This window comes from Eleginops maclovinus, chromosome 17, assembly GCF_036324505.1.
Source record: "Eleginops maclovinus isolate JMC-PN-2008 ecotype Puerto Natales chromosome 17, JC_Emac_rtc_rv5, whole genome shotgun sequence".
NCBI lineage: Eukaryota > Metazoa > Chordata > Actinopteri > Perciformes > Eleginopidae > Eleginops > Eleginops maclovinus.
Genome location: NC_086365.1, coordinates 6,466,925 through 6,486,944, shown reverse-complemented (window position 1 = coordinate 6,486,944; position 20,020 = coordinate 6,466,925). Strand labels below are relative to the sequence as shown.

The 20,020-nt window shown below is 39.4% G+C and overlaps 1 protein-coding gene across 1 annotated transcript in view; it reads left to right on the top strand.

Annotated features, from left to right (window-relative positions):
- ptn (pleiotrophin) overlaps positions 1–17,758 on the top strand; it is a 38,975-nt gene extending 21,217 nt beyond the window's left edge. The window contains exons 2-5 of the mRNA XM_063905093.1: positions 5,782–5,876; positions 6,903–7,076; positions 9,275–9,436; positions 16,934–17,758. Of these exons, the coding sequence (XP_063761163.1) occupies positions 5,783–5,876; positions 6,903–7,076; positions 9,275–9,436; positions 16,934–16,980 (477 nt within the window). The 5' untranslated portion in view covers position 5,782 and the 3' untranslated portion in view covers positions 16,981–17,758. The remainder of the gene's footprint in view (positions 1–5,781; positions 5,877–6,902; positions 7,077–9,274; positions 9,437–16,933) is intronic.
- Positions 17,759–20,020: the final 2,262 nt, after the last annotated feature.

The window sequence follows — 20,020 nt, the reverse complement described above, 5'->3', positions numbered from 1 at the left end:
TCGTACAAGTTTTTTACCCTATTCCTGCTGTAACCCTTCACATTGTTTATGCCTCACCCCCACCTGGTAACCCACTGTGTTTTCGTGGAGCTTTATGCTTGACTTTACATGCTTGTCTGCTTTTCAAAGGTCCTCCTCTCGTCAATACACTTCTCATTTCATCTGTGCTGAGATCTCTACAAAGCTCAGCTCAAGGAACACACAGAGTGAAAAACTCCATTCAATCCCTTCAATATGCCCCGTGTCTAGGTGATTCGCCCCCTCCTCTGAATCACAGCTGCTGAGATGCGAAAGCCACTCAGAAGTGGATTTCTCTGTCTGACTTTACCCAAGGACATTGAGCTGTCTTTGATTTTTGAAACAATAGACAAACAGACAGTGAACCGTGGAGACAAAGCAGAAAACAATGTCTTTTGTTTGTGTTTTTATAAATCTCGGTAGGAACAGAAAGGGTCACCCAGTTGAAAAATGTTATGTTTTTCTGTCAGGTAAGGGCTCAAAATTAGTAGCAACAAAAACATTGGCTGTTAAAGTACAACATCACACTTTTTAGATTCATTTCAAACTAAGCTGCTGGCATGGGGAATGTACAGGAAGTGAGATGCACACTGTTATGAAAAATTAAATTAAGTCAAATTAAAGAAGTGCACAAATAAGTAAAGGATGAGGTGTGGACGTCAGTGGTATCAGTAGTGTAAGTGCAGGGTGAGGGTTGCATGGACGTGTATGTGTGAGGGTGTTGAGATGTACAAAGTAGAACAACTAAAGTAACAGTATACCAAACCAAAACCTGGTGCCTGCGGGAAAGAGCAGAGAGGAGCAGAGCAGAGAGTTAGTGTGGCAGGGAGACTTTAAGTAGCTACAGGGCACCGGGCCCAGGTGCCCTGAGTTACTGCAATCAAAGTTAGACATCCCACAGCCACACCCTCTCCAGATAAACCCACAGGGGCATCACACACACAGTGGACTGTTTTATGGACTATCTGCTATTTGTTTAACCCAGCCAGCATAGGTTCCTTTTTATTACTATTAGATTGCAAGATTTTGTGTTGACCCTACCTCAGCTGTGTTTGTTTTCCTCCTGGGACCCTGTGCTTTATACCGAGACCTGTGAGTCAGTTTTTACCTTTCACAAAACAAAGAGAGAGGTGATGATGGTCAGCCCTTTCTTCTCCACGTTGACCCTTCCACTTCCGAAAAGACCTGCATGAACTGAGTGTTTTTTAACCAACTGAGCCGGTGTTTACCTCTTGGAAAAGGAACTGCGAGACTTAAACGATTCTGCGTTCACGTATAATGTTCCTACAAATTGAAAGTGGCTATGAAGAGGCGGAAATGCTCATGGGGAGTATGGGAAAATGGTTATTGCAAGATTTAAAAAAAGCTAATCATAGTATGTTCTTTTTCTTTTTCATCCACAAGTACACATGGGGGGGGTAATATTTTTGTTTCTCTCATGTTAGACAGTGTTGTACACTACATTTTCCTTACGTCTTACAACATGTTTGGGTGCCATCCCTCTTTACTTTGCAGATGAGATAGGTGGAGCAAGGTGGCTTGTTCCTTGTCTCTAGAATAGGCCGAGCATTTATATATGACGTTAAATATGCATATGTTGATACTAAAGGGTGAGTGATTTAGCTTAGCCATCCCCTTTCCTGCTATTTCTGTAATTTTACTATGATGTTTATTATGTAGACAAGACATGTATTGAACGTCTTTCTTTTCTAGGAGAAGGATACATCCCCAGTCAATCATAAAGCTTGAAATACAAACACAGAGTTGACACTTCTTTAACAACCACATAAAATTAAGATAAGCCACAGATTCAGGACACACTTCTGTAGCAGAGGTTTATCACTACAAGCGATCTCTATCACTTGATCCCATCTTATAGAAATGATAGATTGTTGTATAGTCATTTGTTGTTTTGATAAACTGTCTAATGCTTTAATGATTGCTTTAAATTGGTTTTTAATGCACCATATGAGTCAAGTTCAAAGCACAAAAGACATACTTATATAAAACAGGAAAAACAGGTCACCCCATCTAGTTATGCATGATGACTCAGACTGCTGGAAGAACCTGCCTTTAGAGATACATGCTTTCATTTGTTGTACCCCTGGGGCAAAGACTTATTAAAACATGTATAATTCATCTAAACTAAGTGATACTAACAGCATACATGTGTGGTATGATAATATTTAAGTTCATTATTACCACACCACAGAGCGGCTGTTAAGTACATGCTTACCGTATACATTTAGAAAAGGGTTTTGAATAAAAATGGATTAAGTGGTATAAATCTAAGATCGAGTTTTAATGGTGGAAATGGTTTTTCGCACAGCCAATAAGGCTAATTACTGAAGTTATTTACCTGATCTTCTTATAATTGGTCATTATACTGCTACTCCATTGCCTTCTGCCTTTGTAAGCGAAATATCTGATAGTATAGATAGATTTTTCTTTATGTATCGGCAGGGATTATGTCAGTCCTAATGAGAGAGAGGAGACAGATGGGGAGCATTTTGTATCTGGTCTGTGCTCGGGAATAAAGGATGTCTTGTGTGTATTTGCTGGAGCACACAAGGAGTCACTGACCATGCATTGATTTGTGTGAAGTATTGGCTTTTCTCCTTCATTCCCCTCACTAGGAACGCACAACTGTGCCTGGATCAATGAGGCAAATGGAGGGTTTTATAGAACTAATTCTCACTGGCTCATGAGCCACACACTGATCACTCCATGTTTATGATGGTCCAGCTAAAAACACCTCCAAGAATGAAATATATAAGAAATCTTGCAATGTGTACCCTAAATCAGGGACTGTATTCCTTCTCTCTTCCTAAATACTGTGTTGTTATAACACATCTTTTAAACTTACTTCATGTCGGAGGTATTAAATTCTGTTTTATTTGGGAGTTTCATTTCTGTAAACCTTCGAGTTTGGCAATATCCTGCATCAGATATCTAGCTTTGGATCTGGGGATAGGTTGAGGGACGATTGATGATTCCTTATTTTCTTGTGTCAAACATCTTGGGCATCACTTTTAAAATTGAGTTGAAATATGTCAAAGAATATTACCAAACTAAGTCATATTTCCATGCTGGACAAAACACTACCTCTCTGTTAAGGAAGAATGATTTAGCCTGGGATTAATTGAGCTGATAAAACACCACTTACTTTACTCAAATTATGGAGCATGAGTCATTACAATGAGTGAGTTGTGGCCGGGTTGCCATGGGCTAAGACTTGGAAGGACAAAAAAAGGTATTCTCTCTGTCACAAAGTGTTGAGCTGAAGGTGTGTCTGAATGTTTGTGTATTAAATAAAAAGAGGGGAATAGCATTTATGGAAAACACAAGTAGTGGATCCCTTATTAACAATGCCTTACACAGGAATCACATATTCCTTACTAAATGATAGTCAAATGCTCAAAGTCATCCATTAGAGGTGCGGTCATGCTCTGTAAGTGTGAGCTACAAGGTTGTGAGAAACTTGCCTTTGATGTATTGACCTCAACATGAGGGGAAACCTCACTTCAGAAAAAAAAGATAATTCACTTTAATTCCAAGACTTTTCTTTCTCTAAGCAACTCTATGGTGTCCTCATTCAAAGTCATCAACCACATCCATATTCATGCCTGCACTGCACCAGGAGCCCATCACTGTGTGAGTGAGGAATAGGTTTTTTCTTATCTTTTGAAATATACAATGCCTTTCTCTTGGAAAATGATCTTTATCTAAGAAGCTTTCATTGGGTTTTCTCTCTGAAACTCTTGGAACTCATTGTATAGTTTTGAATCTCTTAAAAACAGTAAACATAAAAAACTCTGAGATGGAGTCTAATGTATTTAATCAAAACAGGGCTTGCCTCCACGCTGCAATAGTCAGCGAAATATAAAATCAATCATGTGAAAGATTCAGATGACTTTTTCTGGCAGGTAGACTCCAGACGCTGCCATAAGGCCCATTATGGGTTTCTAAGAAGTGTTGGGAGACATTAAATTCTACAATAACATCCCATAATTAAATACAAGGTTTGAATACCTGATTTAAATTCCAGAGGCTTAAAAGACACTGAGACTGAACTTATGTGAAGTCATAAGAAAGTAAAATGAAAAGTTGGAATTGCATGTTACTTACACAATGGGATGGGGGGGCTCAGAGAGAACTCATGTTTAATTAAAAATAACAAATGGATGCTATTTCTCCACATGGAACAACCTTTCTTCAGGAATTTGAGCACAGAGGAGCATTATTTTGGTGTCAACACTTGGTAATTGGTTCAGTTTCATGCTTTCGCTCCTCTCAGAAAGTGCTGGCTGCAAGAGTATTTCTCTCTGTCTCGCAAAAAATTGAAGTCAAAGAGAGTGGGTTTTCTGTAACAATTCCATCACAGTGAATTAGACTGGTGATAGTGACAGTTAGTGCTTTCTGGAAATCAGGAAGCAGCTGGTGGATCAAATATTAAAAGAACTTGTGATTCTAATTATATGGAGGATGAGGATTTTTTAAAACCTGTAAAAAAAAAGATGTCAGCAGCTACGAGCAAACAAAGACACTAATGACATTCTTTTCTCGTTCCACAATGGCAATTTGATCCCAGTCTTCTTGCTCTTTTGTCGCTTTCTGGCGGCAGGTGTAATCTTTTCTTGAACAACCATTATAGAATTCAGTAAGCCTCCGTCAACTTAACGCATCCCTCAAACTACCTGCCAAGCATCTTTTGGCAGCTTTGATAATACTGATTCAAAAATATTATCCATCTACAAGTTTTTTCTGGCTTCAACATCAGTTGTATATATAGCATCACATGTTTTAAAAAACACTTTCATACTGTTTCACTCTTTGTACATTTGTTACTTGAAAATTATTAATGGCACGATGCAACATTTCCTCCCAGCACACAGTCTAACACCTCAGTTCAGGTGGTGATCTGATACCAAAACTCTCTAGTTCAAATTCTAAATCGGTATAATTCATTGTGGAACTCAACTCTTTTTGAATTAAAGGTAAGATGAGACAACGTATTGCTGTGGCATGAAAGTCCCCTGTCAACCATGACTGTAATAACTGATATTGACATATGTTTCATTACATCAGATGTGTAACCACTAGCAGTGTTGTTCATTGGCCACATTGCTGCGTACCTTGAGACATAATTGTCACCTGTTGATCGCTTGAATAATGTGAAAGGTATGCGAATCGTGTCCTCCATGTATGTGTACACTTGTATTCTAGTTTACGTGCAAAGTGGGACCCCACATTGCTCCACAGCACTAATAGTGGTTAACACTCCTCAGCACACATACAGAATACAGTTTTGAAATAAAATATATGAATAAATAATGCTTTTACTTCTGTATAAACAAAGCAAAGGCTTCTTTTAAGACATGTTGCAACATTGCCTCCTCAATCTTATTTTGTGAGCAAAGGTTTACTTGGCTTCAATCATAGAATATCCTTTGTTGAGGTTTGACAAATACAGAGATTGATAGCAAATACTGCCGTGACTGACAGTGTAGTGGCAGTTCAGACAATCTCAATGTAGATATTGGAATCCAGCACAGTGAAAATGACACCAGATGAAAGATGAAAATTCCCCAAGCTATTCTTCTGCCATATGAGACTATTGCCTTCCCCCTCGTCCTCCTGTTCTACAAAAACGCTCATGGTATCAAGGCACAAGAAGATCTCAAATGTGTGTTTTCAATAGTAGAAGATGTGTGAATCTGTGACAATAAGGCACACATCATTATTAACTGTCTTTTTTTTCAGAATGAATGGACAGAAGCAGTGGACACGGGTGGCCGTGATGGCACTCCTAGTGATAACAGTGATGGCAGGTGAAGGAGGTAAAGCAGAGAAACAAGGTGAATTTTGCAAAGCTCAAGACTGTAGAAAAATGTATGGAATTCACTTATCTCTGTGTGTTCCCTTTACACAGAAAATTCATATTAAACTGGAGCACCATAATGTTCAGTTTAACATCAAATCTACATCTTGTTTCATGATGGAGAAGCAATGTCTGCTAGTCAACCAATCATCAATATAACATTGTAATTTTCTTATTGAAAGAAAAACATTTCCATCACCCCCAATACGCTGCACTGTGATTTTTTTTCATTCTTGGATACCTTGGATGTCTTGAAAATATATATAAATGAATAAAAGCCTTTCGGGTTGAAGTCATTCGTCTGCTTTAGGAAAGTACGTGAAAAAAATAGCAATATCTTGCAGGAAAGAAAAATAAGTCAGATAATTCCCACAGAAAACGAATTTAAGTTCAAGAAAATAAATATTTGTTTTATTGGTAATAAGAACAAGCAATAAACTCTTTAAATCTTCCTTTTAAAAATATTAAAAGTCCGAGAGTGACAAATACTTTTATAGACTCTGCAAGTCGCAATTTTCTTTTCTTGTTTTAATAAAAAACAAATGTTCTAAAATTGCTGGTATGAGCAGAGCTGTAGACATGAGACTTATGTGTTTAGTTTTTAAATGCCATTTTATAATGTGTTTCTGCTGCATTACTTCTGAAGGCTCTTAATATCTTTCATTTGTGTAAAGCACTTTGAGTTGCCTTGTGTTGAAAGGTGCTATATAAATAAACTTGCCTTGCCTTGTCCGATAAACATTTATATCATCAAAAATACATATGGCCTTGAGTCGAGTGAGATTGGACCTAAACACAAGCAAGAACCCCAATAATATAACGTGTTAACCTGCTAAACCAAGGAAAAAATAAATACAAAAAATCAAGTAGGACTTGCATGGACACATATAATAAGACATACTCAACAGGAGGTTTTGTCCTCAAAGATATAAAACCAAACTATGAAATAATTGTGGCGATAACCTTAGAAGGTTACAGAACTGGTGTATGTTTGGTCTTACAGGAAAGAAAGAGCGCAAGTCAGATTGTGGCGATTGGCAATGGAGTGTGTGTGTAGCCAACGAAGGAGACTGTGGACTCGGCACCAGGGAGGGAACACGCACTGGCACCGACTGCAAGCAGACCATCAAGACCCAACGCTGCAAGATCCCCTGCAACTGGAAGAAGAAGTTTGGAGGTGAGTGAAGACTCATATATATCTAAACCGATCTGAAAGGTCTCCTTTCAATTCTCTATAACCACAAAAAAAAATCTGAATTGTTCTGTTTCTTTGTATAACTGCATGACTCCCATCCCCCGCTTACCCAACACCTCCTTATAATGTATGCTTGCCTGTCACTCACACAAACAATGGTCCCATTTTCACAAAGGATGAGTAAGCTAGCTAATTAGAGGTACAACAGAAATGTCTGCTGAGGAAGTGATACATCATCATGGAAAAAATAATCATCCTGCTTTGTCCTTTTGCTTTTCGGGCTTGAGACTGTGCAGCCCTCGCAACCAAAATGTCGTGCAGTGACAAGCCTGAGGGACTTTTGTTTCCCCAGTAAGGCATGTCAGGCAGGGGCCTGCTGCTCTGCAATGAGCCTGTCAAAAGTGATGAACACACTGCAGGAAATAATGGCCCTGCTAACTGGCTATATAGATTATAGCAGCAAACGTTTCGGAACAATGACTTACATGCTCCTGGTTGTGGAAAGCTGCTCAAGAAAATAATAGAATAGAATAGGCTTCTTTTGGGTTGTAGAGGCTAACACCAAGCCAGTGCCTGTTTAATTTAGGATATCTTTACAATAAAGGAGACCAAATAAATACTGTAAAATCTGTTTCCAATATGCCCCATAAAATGCAGAATTGGTGTGAAAAGATCATGCAATTGAACCCCGGCAGCCAATCCTGGATTCAGATGTATACTCAGTACAATATGTCTGTTGTTCAAGAACCTTTTGAAAAAGTGTAAACTAAGAATAATGTTATTTTTTGTTTTATTGGAACTCAGGGGTACAACACAATTTCAAACAATTCAGTGATAGTTAAAGGAGAGGTGTTTGACATACTTTTGAACAGTGAAATAATACGAAGACCAAAACTGATTTGATTCCTAAAAAAGTATAACTAAATGAATGCAAACCAATTCCTAACTGTGAAAATTCTCAGTTTTGACTACTTTGTCATGTTGACCTTAAATTCATAGGATTCTGACACCAATTTCCAAATCATGTAAATAGGATATTGTGCAATGGCCTGAAATCTTTAAAAGACTGAAGGGTTGCTGATGAGGGGGTGTGTTCACACTTGTACAACCATTGTATTGCCTACTTGTATATGACACCTTAAAGAGGACATGGGCTGCCTGTGAAATTCCCAGGAGGCAGTCTCTTCTCTTGCTCAGAGACAAATTATGGAGGTGTACGGTTTTAAAGTTGGATGCTCAGGAAGTCCCTGTAGGATTCTTCCAACAATGGCCCTGTCACTCCCTCTCGCCACTCTCCGTCCCTTCTCTCCTCACCCCTTCTCTCCCCTCTCCCCTCCTCTGATGAGCACCCGGGGATCTTGGAGGCAGTGACAAGGGGTTCGACGCTTTCATGTGAAAGAAAACTGACGAATGAGTGTCACAGCCTCCAGGGAGCCCGGCTAGAGTGGCAACAAAATAATGGAGGGAGATATGAGAGACGTGGGCAAACACACACACAACACACACACACACACACACACACACACACACACACACACACACACACACACACACACACACACACACACACACACACACACACACACAAACACACAAACACTTCTTCAAACACATTTCTATAACATACCCTAGCCACTGCTGCATTTTCTGGCATCCACTGGGGTTGAGTTTAAGGTGGGTACATTTTCTATCAAATGAAAGCACATATGTGAAATTTATTTGAGGTGCTGCTGAGGGTACTTTCATTTCTCTGCTGCCAAGATTGTATCTGTCCATTATTTCCAGAATGAACTGGAGCCAGGTTGCTTTTGATTACATTTAACTGTAAGAAGGTTTCATTATATTGGAAATATAAGATAAAAACTGTGAAGCACCATCTGTAACTGTTATTTAGTTTTTAATGATAGAATTTGTGACGCGGCTTTTGGATTTATCAATAGGGAGATAATAGCTTGGTCAATTAGATGCATTCATCAAATAACCATCCAAGTGTATGACTCACACTTCCTTAGTCTCAAGGAGTAACTTCATTGAGTGATTGCAGAGGGCAGTGTTAAAATAATTGTATGTTGCTTGTGCCATTTTTACCAGGTTTTCTGCTTCATCTACCACATACTATAAGAAGTACTTCACTATACAAAAGCATCTAATGAAGTACCTGATTTCGTTGTGTACCACAGGGGAGTGCAAGTATGACTTCCAGGCTTGGGGGGAGTGTGATCTGGTGACGGGCAAGAAGAACAGAACAGGCATGCTGAAGCGAGCGCTCCTGGATGCGACCTGCGCCGCCACTGTCACAGCCACCAAGCCCTGTGGGAAAATCCCCAAGACTAAGCTGCAAGGTAAGCTGAGAAGAATAAATCATCACTTGATAACATGTTACCCTCCCTGGAAAATGCTTTCAGCATCAGGGGGGTGCACTGAAGTCTCGTTGATGAATCACCATGTCCTGAGAAAAGGTTTTCTACACTCTCACAAAAGATATGGTATTTTACTTTGGTTTCAGAAGCAAACTGCAAAAAAAGGCAATTTGATTCCCTCAATAACTTTATAATGCATCAACTGACTCTTAGGAAGAGGAGACTTTCTTCCAAACACATTGGCATGATGATGTGTATTGAAGAAATAAAGGTACCACCCATGTCAAAGCCTATACTTTTTGGATGTTGTAACGTAAGCTAACACACTGTCCTCAAACACTTGATGCAACACAGTCGCCTTTTTCGACTAGTCTGAAAGCTGTAAATGTTGTTTATTTTGTAATGAGAGAAATCACATGTCATGAGGTCAGTTTGGATCAAAAGAAAATACCTATATAGAAAAACAAACTAATGATTCATGTGCAGAATCGCTCCAATACTTTGTGGCACTGTCAAATCATTGTAAACAGTTACAGGGAACGTTGGATCATTTGGCTTGTTTAATTAATTATAGCTGAAGGGATGTTTACCACTAGGGTGTCTTTGTTTATTCGGCAGAACTGCTAATCGTCCCCGTGACAAGCTTGTATATTTACTGCTGTTTTTGGATGTTGTGTTTATCACCTATGACAACTAGGTCAAAATCTGACATAAAATTATCTTAATGTGAATTAGGATACATTGGCATCAATATGTGCATCAACGTGTATTAGCGACTGGATTTCTGACACATCTCAGACTGATGGCATCCACGCTAAATCCCACAAACCCTTGAAAATGATTTTTAATCTCAGGTAATGCCGGATGAGATGCACATTCACAGAAGCATGATGGAAATCCATCTGCTTAAGTGTTAAGCTGAAGAGGTGACTGACAGTGTTAAACCACAGGTGAATAGGTTAACTCACTATTCAGCTGTAATTAAATGCTTTTAGTGCTCTTTAGTCATGTCAGAAATCATGAAGACTCAAAGAGCTCCTGCTTCCTATATTCTACAGGAAACAGGCAGTTATTGGAAAACTTGACACAAGATTTGAGCTAATGGGAGAATATTAAATAACCAGGTGGATGCATGTAGAATAATTTTGTATCTGCTTGGTGTTAAACTGGTGATAACAAAGCCCGCGATTGAATCCCAGTGATGCGATGCCCTTTGTTAAATAAGTAAACAAGGATGTAACTGACCCACTGTGACTGTCCCATTGTCCAAACAGGAGTATAATTAGTGCAGAATCGCTGCCAATGGTCATAAACTGCACCCTTATCACGCTCAGCAGATGACATGTGTGCACACAAAGGTTTGCACATGGAGTTTGGTTAACCTTACTGTCACTTCATAAACAGCACTGACAGATAAAGCCCCCAATAACATTGATAAGACAAATGAAATGTTTCCCTGCCGGATGTCTACAGCTGCAGCTGCAGTGCTGCCAACTGGTCTGTCTGCTTGAATGCTTGTCTTGAGATGTTTTGCCAAAGTCTATATGACTCTAAAAAGGAGGAATTTGTTTAAAGTTTTGCTCTGTAGCACAGCATTAATGCATTTTGAAAGTAAGTGTCTTGAGGAGCTGAATTGTACTGTGATTTTTACAGCAAGTGTAATTACAGGATGCTGCTGTCTATGGATTCATTATCGGCCTGTAGTAGGTATAGAACAGCATCCATCAGCAAATCAGTCAGTATTCAGCAAATGCCCGATAATGACACATGTTTATGTTAAAGACCTCCAGCAGCCATAATTATCACTCTTATCCATTGGGAACAAAGGACATTTACCAATGATGTGTTTTGCTCTCAAATTGGAGGACATCCATTTGCTACATTGATCCAGGCCGTCCAGAGCTATGGGGGATGGAACGTGTCCCATAATACAGTGGGGGCGATTCAGAAAGGGAGACAGGTCTCCAATACATCAGCATCCCTCACACTCACATACCCAACGGCAAATTTGTTCAATTTGCGTTTGAACTGTGCAACTGTGGACATCCTAACAAGTCCTGTTTTTTTAGAGCTTGAGAAGTTGCAGAAGCTATACTGTTTTTATTGTTTTTTTAAAAACCCAGCTCAATGTTGCCAACCTTTTTCAAACGACAGCAGCTAACCCCACTACAGTAGGTCCAGATGTCGCTAAATCCAACAAGAAAGTTGCCAAGTCAGCTTGTCCCTTTTGGCCTTCCTCTAAAGCCACTCCCCTAAAATCAACGAAAGAGATTGCATCCGTGTGTTATAGGGTTAGGGTCAGGGTCAGGGTTAGACAATTGATAACCCTCAAGACAAGACAATAATTTAAATCCCTTTGAAAAATATATACAATAAATATTACACTTTGCATTATATTTAATTCATAATGTTCTAAGATGCAGGATAATCGATGTACATCGTTAACTTTTTATGTATATACAGTGGTATGCAAAAGTTTGGGCACCCCTTAGGAAAACCACTGCATCAGTTTGTCACTTGCTGAGCTTTTGAAGCAGCAACTTCATTTTAACATATGTTATACCTTATGGTAACAGAAACATCTCAGTAGTGAAATAACTTTTATTGGTCAAACAGAAACATGTTTATGTGCATTCAAACAAAAATAGGCATGTGCATAAATTTGGGCACCCCTAAGAAATAATTCCATTAATATTTAGTATTGCCTCCTTTTGCTGCAATAACGGCCTGTAGGCGCCTCCTGTAGCCACAGACAAGTCCCTTAAGCCTGGCAGGTGGTATTTTGGCCCATTCTTCCACACAAAACGTCTCCAGTTCAGTCAGGTTTCTTGGCCTCCGTGCATGGACAGCCTTCTTCAAATAAATCCATACATTTTCAATGATGTTAAGGTCTGGGGACTGGGATGGCCATTCCAGAACATTGTACCTGTGCTTCTGCATGAATTCCTTGGTGGATTTTGATCGGTGCTTAGGATCATTGTCCTGCTGAAAAATCCAACCCCGGCGTAGCTTCAACTTTGTGACTGACTCTAGAACATTCTTGTCAAGAATCTCCTGGTACTGTAAGGAATTCATGTGGCCCTCAACTTTAACAAGTTTTCCAGTACCTGTGCTAGCCACACAGCCCCATAACATGATAGATCCTCCACCAAATTTTACAGTGGGCAACAAGTTCTTTTCATTGAATGCAGTGTGTTTTTTTCGCCATGCATACCTGTTCATGTTATGACCAAATAACTCAATCTTGGTCTCATCTGACCACAGTATTTTGTTCCAAAATGCTTCTGGCTTGTCCAGATGTGCTTTTGCATACCTCATGCGACTCTTCTTGTGATTAACACTCAGGAAAGGCTTTTTGCACATCACCCTTCCAATGAGCTCTTCCTGGTGCAAAGTACGCTGGATTGTGGAACGGTGAACAACTACACCATCAGCAGCCAGATGTTGTTGTAGTTCTCTGGAGGTGGTCTGTGGCTTCTCTGTGACCATTTTCACCATCCTTCGCCTGTGCCTTTCCCCTATTTTTGTCGGCCTACCACATCTTTCCTTCACACGGACTGTTCCTGTGGCCTTCCATTTCACAACTACGTTTCTGACTGTGGAGACAGACAGTTTAAACCTGTCAGATAATTTTTTGTACCCTTCTCCTAATTTATAATGTTGGATTATCTTAGCTTTCAGGTCAGTGGAGAGTTGTTTTGAGGTCCCCATCTTGCCACTCCCTAAGAAAGAACCTAGGCCAGGCACAGCCAGCTATTACCTATGTTAAATAGCCTTTTTCATGATTGGTTCCACCTGTCTTTGTAATTGAAGGTCTAATGAGCTAATCAAAGCAATTTTGTGCAGCAACCTGTCAGCTATAAATCCGTACAGGTGTTGAAATGAATGCTATTTATAAGGGTGCCCAAACTTTTGCACATCCCATTTTTTGCATTTTATTTTATTATAATAAAACTATGTAATGCTACCCTAAGAATTTTGGTCTGGAAAACACTAAAACGTCTACATCTTTGTAGGAAAACAAATGTTGTTGCTGTGATCTTCTATTATAAAGGAAAAGCAAATTGTCATGAAATCTCAGAGGGGTGCCCAAACTTTTGCATACCACTGTACCTAGATACAGGAATATTTGTGTAAGCAAGCAAAATAAAATATGTTTGATTTGCAACCTTTGCTGCCTACCTGCGCGCCTCAATTCCTAAGAAGGCCAGACGCGTGGATGCGGAGAGACAGAGGTGTGAGGGCTGAGAGCAAACTGAGAAGTAGAGCGAGGATGACAGTGACCATGATGAAAGGAAGCAGTTGGAAAGACAGACCCGCTCTTTGGGCAATGTGATTGCATGATGCACTGTATGATTTCCCACGTCTGCCAGTTGGAAGATAAGCCCCGGCGAGCAAAGAGGTTACTGGGAAAAAGAAAGAGGGGGTCCTGTTTACAATGAAGTGTGTACAGGAAGGGAAATCGTGAATGCTTTTCTGTGTCAGGGGATGGCAGAGATACAGTCCACAGCAACGGGATCAGGGAGCTTATGAAATACCCCAGACATGTTTGGCTTTGGAGTGACTGAGATGGAGAGAGGAGAGGCTATCTAACCCTCGGCTGGGAGCAGGAGCTGCCTGGCCAAATCTGCAATTCTGAACAGCCACCTTTGTTTGGGAGATTGGTTTCCCCTGACTGCAGCAGGTTTCTGTGATGGAAGTAGCATCTGTCATTTGCAGATTCTGGAGACAATGCTAAGAGGCACTGAGGGAGCGATCTGAGATTCAGAGTTGCGTGTCTTTGCTGTCGAGCACAGGTGAAACACAGACCCCGCGGAGCGAAAGAGAGAACAAAGAGTGACAGAAATGAAACATTATGAATGCCTGTAGAAAGCTCAAGGTCCCCGCCTTCCCGTTCAACATAACAGCATGGAGCAGCATGTTTGAGGTGTTTGGATGCCAGAGTTAATTTCAGGTTAAACAAAAGGCTTTGTTGAGACGAATCTTGGAATTTGTTTGGAGCGATTTTGTTTGTGTCATTCTTTCTGGACAGCCAGGTGGTGTTCCCATTTTAAATAAAGAGATAAATTCAGAGCTAAGCCGACTATTATTGTTACACCCACACTTTGTTTCAGTCCTGCAACAGTGGAAAGTTTCCACACAAACCTCCCTCTTGTCCATTTGAAATGGTTAATTAGTGTAATACATTTCTGTGAACTTAAAGTACTGTAGCATAAGAAGTGCCTGTAATCCTTTGAAAACTACAATGCAGTAAGTGAATATTTTAAACATGTTTTAAATTAAAAACAGGTGACAGTTGACAAATGACAGGATAGTAAGTGATCATCACTTCTAGGCACCTGGAATATGACACATTTCTATGGCATAACATATTTTTAACATGGTAAAATCTAAATCTAAAATCTTCATGGAAAAAATATCCTTCTTTATTGTTGATTGCTAACAAACATATTTAGGTTATGATGCATCCATGTTGCATGCAGTATTTGATGTTAAAGCCAGTCGAGATGCTACTTTTAAATACTTTATTTACATTTTTATAATATATATATCTGGAAGTTACTACACATCTGGAATAAATTTAGTGGAGGATATTTCGTCCTTGTGAAATGTTGTTGAGTTAGAAGTATAGTGTTGTAAGTGCATGAACTTGTAAATATACAAGTACCTCAAGCAGGGGTACTTGGATTGCTACATTCCAACAAATACCAAAGTCAGATTCTGCTCTCGACTTGGCCAAATATGTTCTGTTGTTTTTCGTCTTAGGGCAGGTTAGAGCCAGCATAGCAGGCAGTTAGAAGGCAGCATAGCGTGAGTGTCTGTCAAAGGCAGAGAGGAGAGCGAGCAGTGTCACGTAATGAGCAAATGCAGCAGAAATTGCTCCAGCCTGGTTTCAAAATCCTCATTTTACATATGGAGGAAGATGAGACAGAGAAAGAGAGGGAATGAATCCTTTCCGCCATCTCTCTCCCAGGGGAGCAGACAATGCTGACAAAAACAACAGAAGAGAAGAAAAACGAAAGAGAGAAATTATTCCATCAAATGAAAAACAAGCAAACAAATGGGATGGAAGAGCAATTTCCGTATTCGCATGGGTGAGGGCGCTCCACACATCAAATTATTATGGCCTACGGAAGTTTGCAACAGTGGTGACGGGAAGAGGTTTCTCATAGTGAACATTCTGGATGTTGAACGGCTGAAACTCAATTGAAAGCTAATTGACTAAGCATACCATGTCACTTTTCATAACTGCTTGCCAGCATGTCATTAGAGGATTTGACGTCCTTTTGAGATAATCCATTGCATTGAAAAAAAATCACGATTTCATTTGATCTTTTCTTATACTGTTTCTCTTTTTAAATAAACCAAAATGTTTAGGAACATTTTTAGGAACATTTTGGTTTATGCAAGGAAGAGCTAGCAAGAACACGGCACTTTAAGTAAAATATAAGCTGTAGCAACCTCTTAAGAATGACAAAGTTAATATCTTTTGGAAAAAGATATAGGCCTACTAAGATGGGCAGAAGTTGCACGCACACTTTTATTCAACATTTTTCCGAAAAAGGATATTGGCCATTTTGAGCTGAAAAGTGCAGATGTTATAAATGACATTAAGGCTGTCTCGGTTCTATTCCAGTGTCCCAGTAAACCGTGATGGTGTGACAGATTTACGTTTTTACTGGCCGCTAATTAAATGTTTAATTTTCTGTCCTCAAAAGTTCCACATTTTGGGAAATCTCTTTTTTGATTTTGCCAAGAATTATGCAAGCCAATTGAGACCACCACTCTGTCTGTAGCCTACCCTAAATATGAAGCTACCTTTAGCAGCAAGCTAACTAAGCCTAGCACAAAAACTGCAAACAGTGGGGAACAACTAGCCTGGAGTACAAGCATCACTTACCTACCTACCTTGCTATTTAAATGCCAATAAAATCAATGGAGTGTCCCAATATAAAAGTTCCCCCCAAATTCAGCCAAACGTAATGAGCATTTAGTGAATGCAAATTAAGGTACGAAGCAGATTAACACAAACAGCCAAGAAGATTGACAGTCGACCAAAAATAGTTAGTCAGGAGCTACCTCGCCAAACGGCTGCAGGTTGTTCTCTCTTCCTGTTCAGCAGAGCGGAGAGGCCGCAAAGCAAAAAAGGGAAGCCATGGACTGTGGCTTCTGTCATGGCTGCCAGGTACCGAGTCACTGTTGCGGGAAGTTGATAAAGCATATTTTCATGGGGCGAACACCAGGCCACAAATCAATTCCCAAGAGCAGGCTGGGGATGCATGCAGATTCGCAATCCTAAAGCTGCACACAAACCAATTAAAACTAATACGGTTGATTATTGAAATCTGAAGCGGAGCGTATGTGCTCTTCATGGACACAATGGGATTTGTTTACATGCAAAAAACACCACCTCTGGCAGGGGATACTGTCTAAGTAAACACTGTGTGCTGCAACTCTCTTTTTTTTCTTTTATTGCAGATGCAAAGAAGCAGAAGAAGGAAAGCAAGAAGCGAGAGCGCACCTAAACGGACTAATGAGGGAGTTTTTCCTGGGAGGCAGGAAGAAGAGGGCGGAAGGACGTCCACTGCCCTAATTCAACACGGTTCCTCTTTGTATGTCCTGTAGATTGACAGTAGGAGCCTTTAGAGCTTTGACAAAACCAGTGGAAATGTGTCTTTTAGTGACAAAATGTTTTACTTTTTCTTCTTTCTAGCTCCTGATAAAAAACAGCTTGTATGTTGCGATAGAAGATGTACTACTCTGCGGTAGGGACGAATAATGAATATAAAAAGAGATTTGTAGTGTTTTACCTAATGATGTTGTTTCTATGATTATTTTCTTATGAATAAATTGGATAGGATTTGTTATACAGTTGAATAGCCTAACTCTCATTTGGGAAAGTCTTTGATCCATGCCTTGACTTAATGAAGCAGTTTTCTAAAAGTGAAGCACTAAACGTCTTCACTTCATAAATGTGAGCAAAAAAAGACGTGCATTTGCAACGTTATTGGTAACGTCTTGCCCATTACTCTATGCTATTGATATTTTTCTTCCATTTCCAGTTAGAATAAGCATAAGCTAGTTTCGTCTGGAGTCTGCATGAAAAAGCTTCTGTACGAGTGTGCAAACTACTACTGTTTTTAGTGTTTTTCCTCCTGCTGCTCTGTTGTACCTCAATTTATACCCACTGATTTTTACTCTCCAGCTGTTTGCTATAAAACGTCCTCGGTTGGAGTTAACATTCCCTTTGTATCCTCTTTCCAAAAATAAAAATGAATGAAAAATAAAAAACCTGAAAACCTTTTTTTCCTCTCTTTCACCCTGTGCATCCTCACATTCAATAACTAAAATATAAAAAACAAAAAAAACATTTCATATATCTTTATTTGAATTCCATTCTGAGAGAATATGGCACAATGTAACCACGTAATGCAGTTTGTCTTACAGTGTCGAAGGTGGCCAATAATAGTAACACTCAGATTCATTGTCCAGAACATATAATCAATTAAGAATGCATCAAAAAAGGAAATTAACACCATTGTTACTGTACAGGAAGTATCATAGTGGGGGAGAGGGAGAAGCATAAATGAGGGAAACATTCAGATATAAGCTATTAAAGATGTGTATGTACATTTCAAATGTACCACATCTGAATTACATATACGTTATTATCATATAGATATATACAATGCAAACAATAGACTGTAAAATATTTGTACCTATTGCAAGAGAAGCCACAAGCCACAGTGAGTGAATACACATGAACATCTACGTACGAGGCAAATGAAAAATGAACTCTTGTATGTACACTTGACACTTGCAGCAGGCTATTCATTTTTTTTTTCTTTATTTATTCTTTTTTTGTTGCTAATTTCGTTTTAAATCCACATGTTAATCGTGACCTTTGAAGTTCAGATCAGGTCCAAAAAACTCAACACTTAAGTTGCTCTACACAAAAAAACAACCTTTTCCCCAGGATGGTACAGTCGTTAAAAGTTAGAAAGTGTGTCCAGTAAGATAGAAGAAGACCAAATTTCCAAGGTGAGTGTCTCTAACAGGTAAAATCGAAATGAAAGCCGCCTGCCTCTCGGCCTTTAGGTCACTGGAAACAAATTTTAGCTTTAGTCCGTTTTCGGATTTCCAGTTTGCTCTTTTTTCTCCAATCTGGCAGCAAAAGTCCTTCTTGAAATCCCCGCAGTTGGAAAGTTTAGATCCAGTCGCTCAGTTCGCAAGGCAAGAATTCATTCCTTAGCAACTCATGCCCCCAGAAATACACATATATTTATACCTTCTAATCTTAGAACAATATTCTCTTTAAATACTTTCTGTAATATTCATATATTTAAAGATTTTAAACAGCATTTTCAATTTCAAATGAAAGAAACAAAACTCTCTTGCTGTACACTGTTCTTATTTCAATTTGTAATATTACATTTGTACTTTGTTCAGTGATAAAAGAAACAGGTTTACTAAATGTGATAGAAAATGTACAATATAAGTATTTCATGTATTGTATTTATGTATGTATTCCAATACCACACACAACTGTGTCTAAGTGAGTCTTTGGAGACCTGTTGCTATTGAAAGACTTTTTTAAAGAGAGAGGAGTGATGACAGAGAAAAATACTATTACACTGTGTTCGTCTTCCCTGATGTGTGCCATGATATTTAGTCCAATCTGATGTCTTCATGCTGAGGATGCCATTGAGAACAAATAAAACACTGCACATCAAGCTGCATGCACACACCCAATGACAGCACTGTTCTCAGTATAAAGGCAGACACACACACAGGAAAGCACAATTTCCCACATGATGGATGTCAATGCACACACACACACACGCACACACACACACAGACATAAACACACACACAGATTGGATGAAAAAACACAACAAAATAGCCCGCTGTGCCTCTTAGATAGTATTGAAATATGTGAATGATGTGACTGTATACTGCACAGGTTTTGAAAAATTATTTCTTAAGGCATTGAGAGGATGATTTGAGATTGTTCAGTTCAAATGTGCATTGCCTCTGCAATCACAGTGGTTGTTACAATGGGTAGTGGTGGGAGCTCAGAGATGAGAAACATGAAATCTTAATTTGAAAAGGCTTTTCTTTAATGGGCATCACACTGCAGCCCCATCCACACGCACTGACACACTCAGAATACAACAGGGATTTAGGAATAAAAGAGCAATTTCTTTATGTTTCTCTGAATAAGGCACTTTCAATTGCTCCGTACAATCTGGCGATATAAATATATTTTCGGATTAGAATTCTCACAGCACGCACAAGCTGCTACGTTCACTTCTGCGTGGCTGCACAAGATTGCCAAAATTATTCTCAGCAACAGCCCCAAGAGATAAGCCCAGAGAAAAACCAAAATTTGAAGTTGTCTCTGATAAATGTCATACGTACTCCGTAAAAGGAGCCTAGCCCTTTGACATTAGCCGTGTGAAGAGGAGCCCATCTAGCTCTGACGGCACATGATGGTCTGTTGATTACAATGCAGACAATGTTTATGCAAGTCACATTGGACAGATGAACATCAGAATGTATGGT